The sequence below is a fragment of the Zonotrichia leucophrys genome, chromosome 4 (genome assembly GCF_028769735.1).
Source record: "Zonotrichia leucophrys gambelii isolate GWCS_2022_RI chromosome 4, RI_Zleu_2.0, whole genome shotgun sequence".
Taxonomy (NCBI): Eukaryota; Metazoa; Chordata; class Aves; order Passeriformes; family Passerellidae; genus Zonotrichia; species Zonotrichia leucophrys.
The window spans coordinates 32,545,926-32,565,152 of NC_088173.1; the positions used below are offsets into that span (position 1 = coordinate 32,545,926).

The following is a 19,227-nucleotide window of genomic DNA, read 5'->3' on the forward strand; positions in this document are numbered from 1 at the left end:
CCAGCATTGTCTTCAAAAGCCTCTCGTGTTTGGCCTCCTGCCTGTGGCACTGGCTCTTCTTCCTGCTGGGAGGGAGCACGCAGCAAGCACAGCTCTGTCTCGCCAGCTAATCTGCACCCCACAGCCCAGCTCGTGGCACCACACGTGTGTCCCTTATTTGTGGCTGTGTGTTACTGGCACCTCTTAATTATCCCCCCATCCTGCTCCTGCCCTAGGCACAGGTTGCTCTGCCAGCCCTGCACACACCCTGGTGTGTGTGCAGCATCCATGGGGCCCCTGGCCATCACACAGCAATCTTCTTTCTCCTGTCAGCTCCGGAGCAGCTCCTCCAAGCTGAGCCTCACACACCCGTGTGCACACACATTCATGCACACCCTGCAGCATCACCTCCTGCCAGAGCCATGCCATGGAGCAGCACCTTGCCCTCCAAAAAGGCTGTGCCACCGCTGCACATGTGGCAGGTGTGCCTCTCCTGAGACCAAGGGAGCCAAGCTTAATGCCTAATGCCAGCTGAGCTCACTTTTGTCAGTTGCCAGGTGGGTACATTGCTCTGCAAGGCTACAGGCAGCAGGGATGAAGTGGACAAGTTGTGCTGAGTGTTGTGTGGCACAGAGTGGCTTTGCAAGAGGTGGCTGTCACCTGCTACTGACCTTTCACTCCTGCTCCCTCTCAAAGCCATTCAAAGCACCTCGTGTTGTGTGCAGGATATTACACGCAGGGTTGAATGGAGAAATGAGCAGGGGAGCTGTTTTCCTGTGCACCCAGGGTGGGGAGGTCATCTGCATTCAGGCAGTGGTTTTTTTCCTCATCCTGCAGTCTTGTCACAGAGGATTATTCTGAGGAAGCAGCAGGTGATATTTCATATAGATGTGGTATTTGGCTGTCACGGAGGTTACTTCCTTCCCTGAGTTTTTATAACTCCTTATTGTCGTGCTTAGGAGGTGAAGGGCAGTTATTTATTCAGCATGCCTGAGACTACTGATGCTGAATCATGGTCACCAAATGATTAGTTCTGCAATATCTCTTTCAATAAAGTCTTGGTGATATTTTCATTATTTGCCTAAGTCTGCCCAGGGTTTAAAAGCAGGAGTGAAGACAGGGAGAGTATTCAACCTCCAACATCATCACCAGCACCCCTGAGAAATCTGGTCCCTGTGTCTACACAGGAGAAAAGCTGGAAGCAGGACATTTAGACCTGAATTGATCTAAGGGGCAAACAGCAAGGACTTTTTGCATCACCCAGACTTGAAAGGGCATTGCTGCCTGAAAGAAGAGCAGTTGTGAGGATTCACATGCTGTAACTTGGTCTCTTTCTCTCTTAGGATGTGGTGGTGGTCGGAGAGGAAAACTTCACCACCCCATGCTATATCCAGCTGGACCCAGAGGCCTGCCACATCCTGACAGAAACCCTCAGCACCTATGCCTTGGTGGGACAGTCAATCACCAAGGCAGCAGCCAAACGTCTCAAACTGGCCATCTTTGGACCGCTGTCCTGCTCATCCCTGGAGTACAGCATCCGGGTCTACTGCCTCGATGACACGCAGGATGCTCTTAAGGTGGTTCTTGGTCTCTTGCTTGCTCTCCCTCTCCCTCCCCACTTGTCACAGGACTGCAGTCATAGCATACATGGACCCTCTGCTCCATGTATTCATGCTCCCTGGGTTATTTTTCTGATTAGAAGAGCTTGACAGCAAGCTGCTGTTTTACAGTTTAACCCTCAGACACTATAAATTGTCCTTTGCATAGGGATCTCACACAATTTTCCAACCACCAGTCTTTTTTCCTTTGTTTACCTGTATCATATCCTGAATCCTAAGGTTTTTGCATTATTAAAAGGCCATAAGGTACACAGGGCTTCATTCGTTATTCATGTATTTTTAATGCTAAGTGCCAGCTCCCCAGAGATGGGAAAACATATAAATGCTTCTTTGTAAATACTTGATAATGATAAAAGAAGCTTCTGGCCCGTTAATCACTGCCTGCTTTCATACTGCTTTATTACACCCCTTCGCGTGCAGCTTTTTGTGTTGGGAATTCACAAGTGGAATAAAGCAAAGCTGCTGCTATCCCTAACTGGATAACCTTACTCTCCCTGCATAATTCTGGCATTCACACAAACACACACTCACTACACGCAGATGAGCAGAGAGGTACCCATACTCACTATTTCTCTTTATAAATACCTATATTCATACAGAAGGTATCTATAATAGATGCCCTCATGAGATATGTAGCTCCAACTGCACAGCTGAGTTTATTAAAATGTGGGGTTTTTCCTTTAGCTGTAGGTAGAGCTACTTCACTTCTTTGTGGCAAAGTGATTTCAAAGCCTGACTAAGCAGAGTCATCCTGCTGTTGTACATGCTTTTGTTTCCTCAGGTTTAGCTGGGAATTATTGGGATTTAAACCCAGATACACTGGCTGGGAGATGTTTGTGTTTTTCAGAACAGTGACTTCCATCACTGAGAGCAGCACACTTGCTTGTCCTCCCTGATACTATCTGATATTGCCTGCCTAGGCTTTGCTGAGTGGGTGCTCTTGTACATGTAAGAAAGGCAACAAGTATAAGGGTTGAAGCAAGCACATGGGGACTTCAGCATGGTTTTGTCCTCTGGGAGCTTGGTCTCTGTCACTGCATTGGTGTTACCAACCTTTTAGAAGCAGTTATTTTTCCTGGTCTGATTTCCCTTTTGTTTCTCCTATTAAAAGAAAAAAAAAGAAAAAAAAAGGGGAAAGGAACTTTCATACCAATCAAGCTTCAAAGGTCCTGATGGTTTTATGCCTGTGCTGCATAATACAATTTTCCATGGGTTTGACAAGGCCTGAGGAAATAATAACTGAGTTGGAGGGGCCTTGGCCAGCCAGCAAATGCAGTCAGAGCTGAGGAATCTAATTAGGAATTACTCAGGAGCTGTCGGTCTGTTTCTAATAGACTGTAGGGAGAGTTGTGTGGTAAAGTTAATCCAATTCAGTGCAACAGCAGAAGGGATCAGGAAAGGCACACAGGGGAATCATCCTTCACCTGAGAAGCTGCAGCCAAAATCTGGGAGGGCAACAGGTTAGTCCTTGGGATCTTGCTGCAGTTAGACCCCAAAGTGAGACTGCAGATTAGTGAGGAAAGGTGAGCAAAATCAGGAGGACACCATCCCACTCTGTACCTACTGCTTTCTTACATCCAGTTCATGGATTTTAATTTTTTTTTCTCTTTGGCATGTCCACCCCGAGACTGGGGGGGCACCCGTGGGGTTCAAGACCCAGCCAGCTGGTGGTTTGCAGGAGGACAAGCACATCTTGCTGGCCACAGACTCTTACAAATGCATGAACTGCCCTTTTTGGGCAGTGTAAGGAAGAAGATTGAGGGAAAAGAAGCCTAGTAGAGCAGCTGTAGATGAGTAAAATAGATGTAGTTGGAAGGGCTGGCTATGGCCCAGTGTGTATGACCAGGCATGTACGAACTGGTGGGTACAAACCAGCGTGTACTAAACTTCCCTGTGTGACAGTGTTGTGTAGACTCAATCTGTGTGACAGAATTGTGTAGACTCAGTCTATGACTTCTTCTATTTAGACAGAAGAAAAAAGGTTGGGGTATTTGGCATGTGCTTTCACAGCAGCTGGTACTGCAGCAGCCCCTGCTGTGCTGGGAGGACATCCTTGGCACGGCTGTATTGCCAAAGGGAAGGCATTCACAGGGCAGTTACCACTGGGTGTGGGGACAAGGCGTGCAGACAGGGCTGGGCCAGCAGATCCTGATGTTAGAAGTATATCAGAGAGGAAAGAAAAGTTGTAAGCAGCAGGTGAAGCACCAGCTGCAACATCTCCATGTCTTGAGGCTGGCTGCTCTGGGCAAAGCACAGCAAGGGTAGGGAAGAGCAATATTCCCATATTGCATTGCCTGAGCTTTGGAAGAGCCTTTGTAGGGGATTGTGTGTATTTTTTAATAGACAACCAAATGCATTCTGTTATTATTTACAACCAGGAATGAGTGTGCCATATGCTGAATGTATTTTAACAGCCACCAAAGGAAGACAAGTAGTTGCAGCATAAAGCTCAGTGCAGTGTTTATCCAGCAGACTTTTCCCTCCCATCATGCAGAGTAAGCACTCGCAGCTGAGCTGCCGGCAACCGCAGTACAGTAGGGAAGTGTAATGATTTGCCATCAATAAGGGCTTGGTTATTGTGGGAGCAGCTTAGTGAAGCTCCTGGCTGCTGTGGAGCAGCATGGGCTCGGTGCTGATCACTCATGCAGCATCCTCTGCACCACAGGGTCCTGAGCCACCTGGATGGGATGTTCACAAAAATGCCTTTTAGGCAAGGATGAGGGGAGTTGTGACCTTGAGCACTGGCCTCTTTTTAAGGTTAATTTTTGCACCTTGAAGAGGATGCCCAGAGTAAAAAAAAAAAAAAAAAAAAAAAAAAAAAAAAAAAAAAGGAAAATGTAATAACACGATAACTATAAAGAAATCCATCTGCTTTGCTCTCTTTATTGATGTGTGCCTTTGAGATTGAGGTATGTGACCTGTGTGTGGCAGTGTGGCAGGGGCTGAACAGCCTGTTACATGGCAACAGCTGCCTCCCACACTGGGGGCATGTGAAGGACTTCAGGCTGTAGCAGGGTGACATTCCCCAACATGTCTTGTGCTGCACAGCAGGTGTCTTCAAAAAAACACCCAAAAATAGGCACTGTGATCTTCTCTCTGTTATTTAATGCATTTATTTTTCCTTTTATTGAAGAAAGGCACAGCTTGGACTGAACATCATTGTTTGTTTGTGCCCTTTTAATGAAGAGTCCCAAGCTGTAGCTGTTCTGGTGCCACGGGTGATGGAGTGGTGCTTTACAGAGCTCCTTCTCCTAGGAAATAACTCCTGCCTTGCAGGGTGGTGAGAGACAGTGGGCAGGGTGACCACAGGCACCTCAGCATGGGGCAAGCAATATGCAGCTCAGGTTTTGGCTCAGGAGAACACAGAGGTGCCAGCCAGCAGGATAAGCACTGCTCTAAAAAAGGCCGTATGGCAGGAACCAGCCACTGTGTTTGAAGGGCTGTGCAAGTCATGGCTCCAAATTAATTCTGAATTAATTAGCTAAATGGCATGGGAGAAGCACAGGCTGCTTGGCATCCTCCAGTTAAAGCAGATGGAAGGGTTACAGTGGCCCAGGGTGGCTACCAGAAGTGGGTTGTTGAAACTAGAAACACAGATCTGGTGGGTGGGATGGTGCAGCATCACACTGCAGTTTTCCCCCACAGTAGTGTAGCTCCCAGAGCTGGTGCAGCATAGGCAGGAGCAGTTTGTTGGCACAGCTGCACCACATGCCTGAGAGGTGGCATCTGCACTTAGCTCACACAGCTCCACAAGTCATCTTCTGGACATTCCAGGGAGGTAATTGGAACATAATGAAGATCTATAGTAATCAGATAATTACTATTGATTGCTCTTTAGACATCTTGATGAAGTAATTAGGTGGCACTGGAAAGAAGCTGGAACTGATTCACTGGCATACCCTTAATCTGAAATGTTTCCTGATTTTGTTTCTTTTCTTCTAATAGCCAATAAAATAATATTGTTTTAGCTTCAGAATCTTCCAGATGCTTTTCTTATATGCTTTCTACCTCCCTCAATGTAGTCAGGATTAGCTTAGTTAAAATGGGGGCTCCTTTATTTGGCCTGGGGCAGAATCCCAGCTTTGTGTGCTCCTGTATTCCTTGAGTATCTCCACTGTGTGTGATTGTCATTAGCCACATGAGACTGGTTGGCTGGTAGACTCCTTTAATTAAATGTGACTGAGATTGGCTATGTTGGTTTCTAATGGGGCTCATGGAAGTTCCTTTATACTTGCTTCTTCCATGTGATCCACAATTACACTGTTTGTAGACAACATTCCACTGTGGTCTTATTAATTACAAGCTTATATTTATCTTCATAAAATGACCAAAGTCGTGGCTTGCTAGCTTTTAATTGCATGATCAATATTTCAGTAGTCCTGAACCTGTGTATTTGTATGAACAAAATGCTCCACCGCTGTCTCTTGGGCTGCTTCCATGCCACCCTGCTGGCCAGTGTCAGGGCTGGTATCTGTTATCTCCTGTACTGCTCCGCCACAGGGCAGGAGACCATGAGCTGACTGACCAGTGGTAGGCACAGGTCCCATGTCAGCAGGACCTGCACAAACAGAGTTTCCAAAAACCAGACAGTAAAGCTACCATCAGATGTCCCGTTTGATGAGCAATGGAGATTGATCTATTTCTGTACTCAAGCAGTGACTGCATGCAAAGGCTTCACATTCCATTGAATGGCATAGAATTGAGCTGCTGCTTACAGGACATGTGAGAGAACACTGTGTCTCCCTGCTGGGCTGCTGCTGGATGAAAGAGGCGAAAGGGTTACAGTCAGATCAACTAATGCAGTTCCAGTTCACAGGGACACACAATTCTGTGCGATGCCAGTGTATTTTTTTAATCTATTTGACACAAGTTACAGCATCTACAGCACACAACCTTAAGGATTCAGTAGACCAGTGTGCTGCCTTGATGGAACCTGACCACTTTCTTCTTTTTATCCCAATACTGCAGGAGGTCCTCCAGCTTGAGCAGCAAATGGGTGGGCAGCTTTTGGAAGAGCCTAAAACTTTGCATTTCAAGGGAAGCACCCACAACCTCCGTCTGTCCATTCATGACATTGCCCATTCTCTCTGGAAGAGCAAGCTGCTGGCTAAATACCAGGTGAGCATAGCATAACATTCACATTGGATGCTAGCAGTGAGGCTTAAAGAAATACTGTCACACACAGGTGTGTTTAAAAAACACCAGGAGTCAGGCTGTAGTTCCATGGACATTTTTTTCCCCTGGGCCATTTGCAGTCACATTAGCATGGAGCCTGCAGTCCCTGGTGACATAGCATCCATGTCTTGGTTCCACATCCCTCCCTGACTATACTTTTTTGCTTTCCTCCTGCAGGAAATTCCCTTTTACCACATCTGGAGTGGATGTCAGAGGAACCTGCACTGCACCTTCACACTGGAAAGGTTCAGTCTGAACACCCAGGAGCTGGTGTGCAAACTGTGTGTGCGGCAGGTCGAAGGAGAAGGACAGATCTTCCAGCTTAACTGCTCTGTCTCAGAGGTAAATGACACTTGTGTACTTTTCCATCCAACTGCAGGAATATGGGATGGCTAAGAAGGTAAAACCTTTCCCACTGGGACCTCTTTAGTGCTCCCCATTTTGCTCCTGACTGCTGGTATGGACATAGAGAGTCATTAAGTCCTTGCTTTGTCTCTCCTGTTGCATTTTTCCGTAGTTTCTCTCATCTGGAAGGATGCATCCCCCCTTCAAAGGTGGGAGGTCTGTCTACTAGTGCTGCCTTTCTTTGTCTATCTGGAGGAGCTCTTTGCCCTATCACTCCCTAAAACATCTCATGAAGCTCTTATGGTCCTGTTTCCTTGGCAGTCCATGAGACCCAGTATGTCTGATAGCTCCCTGGAGAGAGAGAAAAGAGAATAGGAAAATGTCAGTGTTGTGTGTTCCATGAGCCACTCCCCTCTGATCCCACATAATAGCTGCTGTGCAGTAGGAAATATCAGATGGTCTATTTGCAGTAACTTTTCTCCTTGTATTTTGCTACTACTACAAATCCTGACTTATGTCTTTGGCAATTTTTCTTTTGATGACTGACATTTTCCAGAAGAAATACTATCATGAGTTTGCTAATGCTGTGTAGCACCTGAAGAATTTTAGCTCCATGGGGCAGTCAAGCTTGGGGCTGAGATGGAGCAACAAATTCAGGTGTGAAGTGGCATTGACTTCAGTGAATGTGCTGGTGGGTTTTATCCCTGGTATCCTTGGCAGCTATGAGGAGCAGACTGTCAGGTGGCAATTACTGCTGGCTGGCTTGGGGAAGGGCTGCAAGAGCAGAGATGAAAGTTGCTTGTGCTGTAGGGCTCTGACAGTGAGCACCATTACCCATAACATCTGCTTGGTTAGTGGGTGTAAAGTTACACATTCATCTGGGGACTACACAGCATTAAGGACAGATGGTAAAACAAGCATCATAAACAATTATTGTAATAAGTGCTGCATTGAGGTAATCACTAATTTAACCTCACAGAGAAGAGAAGAGAAAGAGCTGAAAGTAACTTTAATGAAATGCAAGTATACACTATAATCATCTTCAGCTGGTTGTGTGTAATAGGGCCTGGTAATAGATTCAGAACAGGGTAATATTCTTGTCTTGTGCTGTGATCCTATCCATCAAGGATGAATAGAGGGAGTGAACAATACCACTGTGATCAAGGCTGCCTCCTGCAAAATTGCCCCTTATTGTTGACACCTTGTGATATTCCCAAACTCCAGCAAGGAACAGGAGGACCTTGGGCTGCTAAGAGCTGGGATATAGGGCCAACTAGGGAAAATCCTATAACTCAAAGATATGATGAAAGGGTAATCACCTAAAAGGGTAATAACTGCAACTTGGAAATCAATGTATGCCTCTAGAAGCATGATAAAGACATCAGACCAGGCATCAGGAAATCATAGCTCTGGTTCCTTACATTTTCTTCTGAGGTTAGGCTAGTGGTATCCAGCCAGCAGTTAGGCATTGCAGGACTGTGCTGGCATCTTTCCTTATTGCTGCATCTGTCTCTCTGCCACTGTCACCCTGCAATAAAAATTTAGTAACACAGTTTCCTGAATCCTCCCTTGATGGGCTTTCTTTTTAGTCCACAGCAAAGGATGTAAAACTTCTGCAGATTAAACTGTCTTATACTGGCTTTATACAGTGTCTGCCACTGGGACTTCAAAAATACAAATGCAGTGAGTGCCAAAACACACACATTTGCAAAGCAGGAGGAAAATAGTGATAAAGGTCTCCCCTGATTCATTTTTGAAGCCCTCTTTTTATCTTGTACCATTGACACTCACACAGAAGAGCCACAGGACAATGCTACAGATACCTGGGGCCCTTCTGCAGCAATCCTGAAGCCCCTGGGGCTGCAGGTCACCTAGAGAGCCAGGGCAGCACATGTGTCCTTTGGCCCAGAATATAAAGAAAAGATTATCTGCCTGCAATGCCACTGCCACCATCCTACTGCCACTTCAACCTCCCAGCGTGGGCGAGCCTGCACACAGCACCAGCATCAGGCACATAATTTTCCTGGCTCCTGGGCAGTTCCTGCTGCCAGGCTTTGGGTACTGGGGTTGGGACAGGCAGTCTGTGATCCACAGCCTTGATGCCCAAGTACAGATGCCACATTCAACGTGTTAATTTGGGACATTACAGTGTTGTGTAAATCTTCCTTAGTTAGAAATTTCTCTGATTGCCTAAAATGCCATGCCTTTAACAAAAACAACCCAAAAAATCTAAAACAAACAAACAAAAAAAGCCAAAAAAGTTCGTATTTATACAGTGGAAGAGAATTAATTAGTGTACATAAAAGAGGGGAGCCAGAAGGTTTCATTCTGTGCATTGCTCATGGACACTGGCTCTTCCCTTTCCATCTCTAAATGCATTTTTGGGGGGTAAACCAGAGATTGCACAGGACTGTGAGCATTCCCAGCAAAATCCTTGGGGGGCTTGTGATTACAGCTTCAGCCAGGAGCTGCCTGGCTTTAAGGCTGTTTCAGGTATTACAGCTCCTTCCCAACAGCCAGTTTGACACAAAGCAACAAGACAGTTCACAGAGGAGAGAACAAATTGATTTTTAATGACAAGTCTTTAGCGTGAGTGTTTCTGGCTGCCTGGGACTGTGATCTGGCAGAGGGGGAGGAGAAGCAGGTCCCCCATTTCTACTAGAAAAAAAATACCAAATTGTGAAATAGACTGAGCAGCATTAGGGCAGAACCAGCCATGTTTGCTGCTTTTTCCATCATGGACCTCGCTGTTCCTAAACAAACCCAACCCTCCAAATTTACTAGCTATCATTGTCCTACCATTTTCCTACCATTGTCCTACCGTTGGGCACTAAATCCATCCAGGCCAAGGAGCAGACAAAATCCTTGCCCAGAGGAGCCAACTGCTGTCATTCCCAGTGGTGTTAGAGTGGTGCCATAGGGACCCCTCCAGCTGGGAGGACCACATCAAAGAGCATCAACACCACACCTGCAGGGGACAAGCTGGCTTTGGGGATGACTTTTCCCTTGAAACACTTGCTGCCACACTGCCTTGGAGCACAGCAGGTGTCTTGGGGAGAGGGGGCAATGCCTGGCCCCCACCTACCCAATCCCCTGCTCTGAACATGTGCTCTCCCATCTATTTCCAGAGTCAAAGTCACAAGCAGATGAGGGCTCAGCTTGTGCCTGGGGTGGTACTGACTGTTTGTCTGAGGTCTGCAAAGTATTGGAGGCTTCAGAGAGCTTGGGTACTGCCAGAGGAATGCCAATAGTGTGAGCCTGTGTTGCAGTTGGAATTAATTTTATTGATTCCTTGTTAAGTGTTTCATTTCCTTGTACCCCCATGCTCTCCCAGAGCTGGTTTACCCCTGGATTTTACTCTCCCTCAAAGCTGTTCCTCATGCCATTCCCCACCCCTTGTTCCAGCTCTTTCCCTGCCTGTCAAGGCAACCCAGCCCTTGATTCCCAAACCTTCTCTGCCACTTAAACCTCGGGCCAATCCCTGTCTGCAAAACCACTTTGGAATTCCCCTATTCCTTAAAGCCCCATTGGCCCATGTGACCCATCCTCTCCACCCTCCTACTCCAGTTTGCCCCAGACACTTGATGCCTCTTCCTCCCTCAAGGATTCCCCATTAGTTAGCTATTTGTGTGCACCCCCTGACTAATGTCAGAACAAAACCACTTGCAGAAGGGAGCTGGAGGGTTTTTTGTCCTGCTCCCTTCACCTGTAATAAACTGTTCCTTGTGGAAAAAAAAAGATCAGCTGCTGCCCAATGTGTGGTTCCAGCTGGTGCTATCCACTGGAGTCTTTAGCAAGCTCTTCTGGTTCACCAGCCACGCCAAGGTGTATGGAACAGCTCCAGCAAGAATTCACCTGGAGTTAAACTTCAGAGCTGTGGCTTTACAGGCCTGGTCCTGGCTTGGTGGGACACTGGGGCTTGGGAAGATGCTGGGAAGCGGGTCTTGTCAGCCAAGCCAGGAAAGCCCAGCTCTGCTCTAGTATTAGCAGTTTGCTCTGAAATGTGTCCAAGTGACTGATCTTCATTATTTCCTGTAAGTGATTAATTAGGATGGCCATTTTGTCCAGTTATAGTAATATTTATCCTCAAAAAAAAAAAAGAGGAGGAAAAAAAATTTCTTTCAACCCAAGGCTAATTATAAATACTTCTGGTTTTTAGTGGATTAACATGTTTATGTTAGTATTTACTAGATCAGCAGAGGGCTGCAAGTTAAAGCCCTGTGTCTCAGAGGATGTAGTTCTACCATTGTCTTTTCACTCAGTAACAAAACTGATGGGTTGTTCAGGCTTTTTTTCTGTCTTTCCAATCTCAGGAGCCTACTGGCGTTGATTACCCTGCCATGGACTCAGCGGGCACCATCACCACCATTGTGGGGCCCAGCGCTTTCAGCATCCCCCACCCGATAAGGCAGAAGCTGTGCAGCAGCCTGGACGCTCCCCAGACCAGGGGCCACGACTGGCGCATGCTGGCCCACAAGCTGAAACTGGACAGGTGAGCAGGGCTGCCCATGTGGTCAGGCAGGGGAGCTCCTAGGGATGGGAGGGATATGTGCAAAAACATCCTGGTGCAAGTCCCACTGAAAGCACATGGACACGATGGTCATGCCCACTGCACAGGGGATGAGCACCTTGACAGCACCAACAACAGGGATGGGTTGAAATCATATGAATTCAGGTAATTTCCATGCAGCTCAAAACCAGCAAGTTTCCTTTTGGCTCATTGCAGATACTTAAATTATTTTGCTACGAAATCAAGTCCCACCGGGGTGATCCTGGATCTCTGGGAAGCCCAGAATTTCCCTGATGGCAACCTGAGCATGCTGGCAGCAGTTCTGGAAGAAATGGGAAGACACGAAACGGTTGTTTCTTTGGCAGCAGAAGGAAATTACTGATGCAGCCTTGGCATGACCAGGAAGGACAGACGCGGGGAGCGGTAATGCCCTGTTATTGCAAAGGAGAATTGAAATGAAAACCCAGACCAATGAGTTACACAAGAGACATTTCAGAGAAGAAAGCAAGCAAACAAACAGAAAAAAAACCAGCCCTGACCTTCACACGTGCTCTCCTTGTACATTATCACAGGATCAGAAAGAGATCATGCAAAGTTGTACCTTGAAAATATAAATCAACCTAATGTTCCTCTCGGCTTGGCTGTACACTGCTTGGTACAGGTTTTTACAGTTTCCTAGGAAACGCTTTTTATTGCTATCCAGATATATGGATAAACTTTCTTAACAATCCCAGTTTCTATGGATGTTGTTTACATCAAATTCTGGACAGGGGTAAGGAAACTGTCCATGGCTCTTTATATTTTTTTGTTTAAAGCCATTGTAGACAAGACTATGGACAGTTGGTTGTGGCTATTTCAGCTTATTGGTTTCTGGTGAATTCAGATTTTGGCTACAATTCTGCACATTGGTTGTCTCACAATGATCCTCCTGTCATTGTTCTGTTTCCTAGACCTACTTGTAAAAAAAAAAAAAAAAAAAAAAACAAACCAAGAAAATCAGGGTGTGCATCTGGAAAGCAGGTACTCTGGCTGATAAGCAGGAACACACTAAATGTTCCCTTTCTTCCCCAAGACAGTCCCACTGAACCTTTTGTGGAGAATAGCTCTAAGACAGTGGGGAATGAAGGATCTGAGTTAATTTTCAATTCACACCCTTTCCACCCCTTTGCTATATGAGGGGCCAGATATGCAATTCAGAGTGGTTGGAGGGGAGGGGGAGAAACCCAGAAAAAAATGAAAAAGAGAAGTTGCTAGGATAGTTATTTACTGATTAGTATCTAGTGCAAGGATTATAATGACTATTATTATTGCCATTATTACTTTATTTCTAATATTGTCAGCAGCAGAATGAATAATTTCTGGTTTTATGGAACCTGTTGTCCCCTCCCTGAAGGTCTTTTTAAGACATGTCCCTCTCTATGCTGTCTGTCCTTCCATTTGTCATCGTACTCCTCCTCCAGAGTCCTCTGCCAGCCCACAGAGGCTGCTCACCTCTTGTTAGCATTGCTGTGCTCCATGGCTGGTGCCAAGGCAGCATGAACTGGTGTCATTCTGCTTGTCTTCACCCACCAAGTGTCTGACCCTGGTGTGACAGGTTGCTCCAAGAAGCTGTCCTGAGGTGGCTGTGAACCAGAGATGGTGCAAGCATGTGGAGGCACTGACATCCTCCACCTGATTTATGCATCCAAGGTGGCCCTCCATAATTTTTGCTTTGTTTTGTAGCATTCTAAGAGCCAGCAGTTCCCCACAGATCTGCAGGTCTCACTGAAACCCACCAGCTCCAGCAATGCTTGCTGTGCCAGGGCTGCTGCCAGCCCAGCCCTCTGCTGGGTCACTTCTGTGTGAGATGCACTTGGCAGATCTCCATGGACATTGCCAGGCACTGCTGCAGCCAGGGAAGCCTGTGTTCCATGGGGCAGTGCAGGGCAGGGGAGTGGTGAAGTTGAGATCCTGTGTGCTGCAGTTTGCTGCCTTTGCTGCTCCTGCCACCGCCGCTGCCTGGGCAGGGCAGTGCAGTCCTCAGTGGCTGGCCAGGGAACACTTGTCCCTCTATAGCCCTCACAAAACAGGTGAGATAGGAGCTTTGCAAAAGGAGCAAACCAAAAATGGTTGTCACTGCAAACATATTTTTTCTGTTCACTGAAAATTGTGGCTTTGGTACATGACAGCACATAGGATTGCAGTAGTTTTACCACCTGACTGGGCTGTCATTTATGTCTGGCACAGAAAGGCTTGTCTGCCCCAACCTGTCCACTCCAGGTTCCCAGGCAGGCCCTGGTTATTGCTGTTGTGCACACATGCATGCCCCTGCCCATGTATGCATTACCATTCTATATGCTTCCCGAGACTGAAGTTAGATTGTTCTCTTTTGTGCTTTTAGTTTTGCTTTCCCCAAGGCTTTCCAGATTGCACCTTTGAAGGTAACTGAAAATGTCATCGGTCAAAATGAAAAGAAAATTTCATCTGACCTTTTTTTCCATTTGACATTTCCACAGCCTTGTCACTTTTCTTATAGTTCCCTGACCAGTGAGTTAGGTTTTGATTTACCACCAGACAGTCAGCACAAAAAAGTTCTCTTCCTTGTAAGAGGTAACCAGGCAGTTTGCAAACCAGCATTTCAGTCAAAACTGGAGACCAGAGGACATTGTAACTTTCAACATCGGTGTGCATTTTGCTCATGTAAGCCCCGCCTTCTCTTAATGTGGAGATGCCATGGGCATCCTCTCAATGAACAGCCATCTTCTTTTTCACCTTGGGCATCTGGTACAGCCCACTGCAATGCTAATGGAAATTTTGCTTTCAACTTTTGGAGAGTTGGACTGAGGCTTTTAGCTCTGCCTTTTCTCCACACCTTTGACTTACCTCAGAGGGCTAAAATGGCTCTTAAAGGTAGGTCTCAGCTTTTGTCCTTCCCATGCCATCTTTAGGTGTAATCAGTTGTGTTTATTTTGTGCTTCTTCACCTTTCCCGTGTGTCCTTCCTTGACTTCTCTTCCAAGGCAGGTGCAGGAGCTGAACTGTCCTTAAACCCTTTGGCCTTTTCAGCTCAGTCTGTGTTGGTTGATCCCCAGGCTCACTGTTGCTCCCCAGCTCTCATTTTTTCTAGGTGGGCAGCATGTGCACCCTTCTCACCAGGATCTGGGCCACAAAGTCTCTCCTATTTTTCTGTACTGCTATGAGCTCATGCTCCTTTGGCCAGCCCTGTGACCTGTGTTCTGATGCCTTCTGCAAGAGAAACAACTTGCAGATGAACAACTTCCTCAGTGTTTTGGGGCATTTTCCTTTCACAGCATCACAATAAAGAGGATTTATTGCAAAGAAAAATGCACACTGATTGAGAGTGGCTGGAGGTCAGGAATGTAACCCTTCATCACTGAACATGACTTGGGCAGCAGCATGACTGCCACTGGGTGGTGAAGCTGCTGTTCTTCCCCCAGCTGCTCAGAAACCACCTGCCATGCCCTGCTGCAATCACAGGCTGGGTGGTTTCTCCAGCAGTATCTCCATAGGCTTGGCAGGCTCCCAGCACAGCCCCTTGGGCTGCCTCAGCCCTGACAGGGCAGGGAGAGCAGGGGAAGGTTCCTCCACAGAGCCACAGCTCATCCCAGCAGCTCTGCACCCATTCTTTGCCACTGCTGCTAACAGCAGCTCCCAGCTCACCTCACACTTCCCTGCATTAATTTTGCTCAGATTTTTCTTTTTCTCTGGGGGAGTGGCAGTGGCACTGTGCACTGTGGGAGAGGGCTCTGGCTGGTGGCATTCACAGCAGCATCCCCATCCTGCTGCCTCAAAGAGAGCAGGTGGGAAGCAAGGGCAGCCAGATGGGTTCAGGATATTGTTTCTGGTGGGAGAAAACCCAGCAGCAGTTCCTCTGCCTGGATTGCATGGACACAGTGCCATCTCGTGGGGCTGAGCCCCAGCTCCACCACAGCAACGCCACATGGAACGTCACACGGAAAAAAGCTCCCTGTGGCAAAGGAGTTTGGCAGGCAGAGCTGACTCTTATAAGTTGTTGCAAGATGTTATTTCAGGTGAGCACATCTTCTTTAAGAGAAAAAAGCAAACAAAAAAAGGCTGCAGGCTTCTTACCCTCCAGTTATTGCTATTTTTTAAAATGCTCTTCCTTTTAGTTGTTCACCTTTGGCTCTGTACTGCAGCAGTTTTGCTGCTCTTCACACCATCTCTTCATTACATGTTGATTGCTAGTGCTATAAATAGTATATATATTATATAAATATATATAAAATATCTACTGACTTCAAGGAAAACCTTTAATTTCCGAGTAAGAAACATTTATTGGAGGCAATCCTTTTCACCTTTTTTTTTCTTCAGTTCTTCTTGTGTTGTGTTCTTGTAAAGGTGACTGTCAGTGTATAGGGTAAGTTTGGGGTTTGGTTGGGTTGGTTTTTTTTTCCAAAATTTATGATCACAACTGCTCCACTGTGTCTTGCTAAACAGTGCAAGATCTAAGTGCTGTTCCAGTGGATATTGAAAATTTTGCAGCAGTGAAAGTGTCTCCACTCAAGATTTGCTTAATTTGGGAGACCAAGACTTTTTTCTGTCTCGCTGGCAGAAATGCAGACACTCACGAGACATGTTGGAGTCTGCAATACCCACAGAGCCAAACATGTCCATTCCCTGGGTTTCCTGCTATTTCAGTTGCTTACATATAGAATAAATGTATTTACATGCTGTAAGCCTGTCATTGTGGACAGTGTCCTAATGTCTTGTATTGCTACCTACAATAGCTTCTTTTTGGTTCTCCTTTTCTTCTTTTGGGGGCAGGGGGCATTGGGAAGGGAGGGGTGGGTGGGCCCTTAGACCCTTGTATGCTCTGCCAAGTAGTTACCACAGCTCTGAGGTTCATTTTAAACACAATAATTTTGTTGAGGTTGGCTTGGGTTTTTTAAATCTTGTTTTCAGGGCACTTTGTAAACAATCTTACTGAGTGTTCAGAAGTCTTTTCAGGTATTAGTCTGGCTCTCATCTGGCCATGAAGTAACTCAGTGTTTGCAGGCTGGCTTGGTCAGTATCAGGTGGTGCAAAGACATGAGTGGTTTGTGAATGAAAACCAAACCTTTGTCCCTTTTCCCACAAGGACTCCAGTGAGTTACTGACTTTGGGGTCACCACTGCAATCCATTCCTAGCTTGTGTGTGAAACCTTGAGTCCATAAATGAGCTGCACTGCGGATTTTTAAATGCTGAAGTACATATCTCAGACATCCTTTGAAGTGGGACAGAAAGGCAAAGTGTGTGTGTACATACAGGCAACGTGAAAACAAAGGACACTACCTGCTGGAGACTTTTAGTGCTCATGTTAGGTATGGGCATCCTCTGAATGGGAAGGTAAAGGTAAAAATTCAGTGTTATATCATCACTGCAAGGTCAAATAGGCAGTATGTCAAAAGCCAACAGAGTAAAAACTGGCAAGTAACTGGAATTGGACTTAAATTCAAGCCACAAGTTTGGTAGGTCAGGCTCCTTGCTTAATAGGAGCATTTAGTTTATTTACTTATTTGTCCTTTAAACTTGATCCCTGCTCCCTGAAATCTGAAAATCCCTTATCTGGAAGTCCTTTGAGTCTGTACAAAAAGAAGCAATGATAATCCAGAATTCCCACAAACCTCTATCCCAAATAGGTATTTCATGTTTTCTGTGGTGCTGGTTAAATGTATTTATTAGTGGCTCAGTCTCCTCAACTGCTGACAAAGAGATTAATTTCTACGTGTGCTGCATCCTGGGCCTGCCCTCTGCTCCCAAAGCATCCCATGTCATGGCAAGAGAGTAGCTTTGGGATGCCTGTGAGGAAGTGGGATGTCATTGGGAGGGTGATGGGACAAGAGCCCTGAGATGAGAAAAGCTTGCACGGGCCCCAGAGCTTCTTTGGCTGCCGCCAGCTGGCTCTGACTACCACTTGCCAGCAAATTTGGGAGCTAGCACAATACAAACAAAAAGCAAAATTGGTCTGGAAAGTAAACAAAATTAGGAAGAAGAGGCAAAACACTCTTCTCCCTGCAGATTTTTCAAGGTACCTTGCAAAAACATCCGAGCCGAGAGCCAATAACCCGCGGTGTGTGACACAGCTGAGACAGTGGAGTTGTGGCATCGCTGTTTTCACACATCTGCGTGGCAGACTCTTTTTGCTAACACATGTTCTGTTATTGTTAAAGAAAAAAAAAATAAAATCAAAGAGGGTACCTTTAGTACCTTTCCAAAGTAAAGGAGGGCCCGTAGGAAAAGAAACATCTGTGTGACCCAGGTGTATCACATTTCTCCCTTCTCTTCCCATGTCACAGCTCTACCGCGGTTCGTGGGATTTGTTTTCTTTGCTATTCAGATCTGGAGAACTCTTTTGGTTTTGATTTCCCTATTGCTGTATCTTCTATGCAATTCCTTTTCTAAAGACTGACTTACTACAGGAGAAGTGCTAGCCATTGCATTATTTGTATTGCTGTACAGTGGAGGTGTGGTTTACTAGTTCTGAGTGTGCCTCTTACCCCCCTCCCTTTTTTCTCCTTCCCTCTGTTTGTAAATGCCTGCATTTATTCTGTCAGCCTGACATGTACAAAGTGTAAGAAAGAATTTTTAAACAGGTAATAAATTATATTTATAAGCAACTGGAAAAAAAAATACACCTTTTGTTCAATTGTTTAGTTCCTGGAAGCTTGGAAGTGGAGTCTTTTATTTAGTTTCTTTTTTAAAAAAAGAAAATCTCCTCAGAAGAAATGTTTCTGTACATAAGAACTGTGGATTCAGTGGCATGCCAGGGGCAATGGGCAGCCAGCACAGGGCTTGGTCACCTCAATGTGGCCATGTCAAGGGGGCTGTAGAAATGCTGCTAGGGAATAACCGCAATGCCACTGAGCACAGACGGTCTGGGGCAAAGCAGGAGGGCTGCAGGGGCTGTGCAGCTGAAGGGAAAATTGCCATTATTTACACACTTCTCTGGAAATAACCAGCAAGGCATTTAAACATTAGGAAACACTGAGGTGCATTTGCAGCACAGCACTGCAGAATGAGAATAGTGCTCCTGCTTTAGGGACAAATTCCCAGAAATGCCTCACTGGATGCAGAAGTACACACCCCATGTCTCAGCATTAAGCAATGCCACTTTCAGCTGATGCTGGAGATTTTAGGCTGAAATTTTTTCACCTGATACATGGGGCTGGGAATTATTGCTTCAGTCTGTGCAGAGATGACTCCTGTTCCTCTTGTGCTATTAAAAATAGGAGTCAAAAATACTCATAAAGATGTGGCAGAATGAAGGGGGGTGTCTAAAAAAATATTATGCTAATGCAGAGTTCCGACAGATTTACATAATCAGCCACAAAACACAAGCAACTGCTCTATTAGTGATAACACTATTTTAATTACTATTTTTCTCTTCACTGACTTGTGAAAGGAGTGATGCTTTTTTATGCCAGTGGAAACATATGCAACATATTGCTGTTTACTTGTTTGTTCAGATGAAAAAATCTTATAAAAATAAAATAAATAAAATGAGGCACAGTCAAAATAATCTTTCCAGAAAAGTAAAACAAAAAGATGGTGCTTTTCAAGCACATGAAAAGGAAATAGCAATCTCTGTCATGGGGTGAT

At 45.8% G+C, this 19,227-nt stretch overlaps 1 protein-coding gene across 1 annotated transcript in view; it reads left to right on the forward strand.

The window, feature by feature from the left end:
- The window catches only part of UNC5C (unc-5 netrin receptor C), a 249,804-nt gene extending 231,548 nt beyond the window's left edge, over positions 1 to 18,256 (forward strand). The window contains exons 12-16 of the mRNA XM_064711041.1: positions 1,323 to 1,556; positions 6,567 to 6,716; positions 6,951 to 7,115; positions 11,432 to 11,610; positions 11,845 to 18,256. Coding sequence (XP_064567111.1) covers positions 1,323 to 1,556; positions 6,567 to 6,716; positions 6,951 to 7,115; positions 11,432 to 11,610; positions 11,845 to 12,010 — 894 coding nt within the window. The 3' untranslated portion in view covers positions 12,011 to 18,256. The remainder of the gene's footprint in view (positions 1 to 1,322; positions 1,557 to 6,566; positions 6,717 to 6,950; positions 7,116 to 11,431; positions 11,611 to 11,844) is intronic.
- The last annotated feature ends 971 nt before the right edge of the window (positions 18,257 to 19,227 follow it).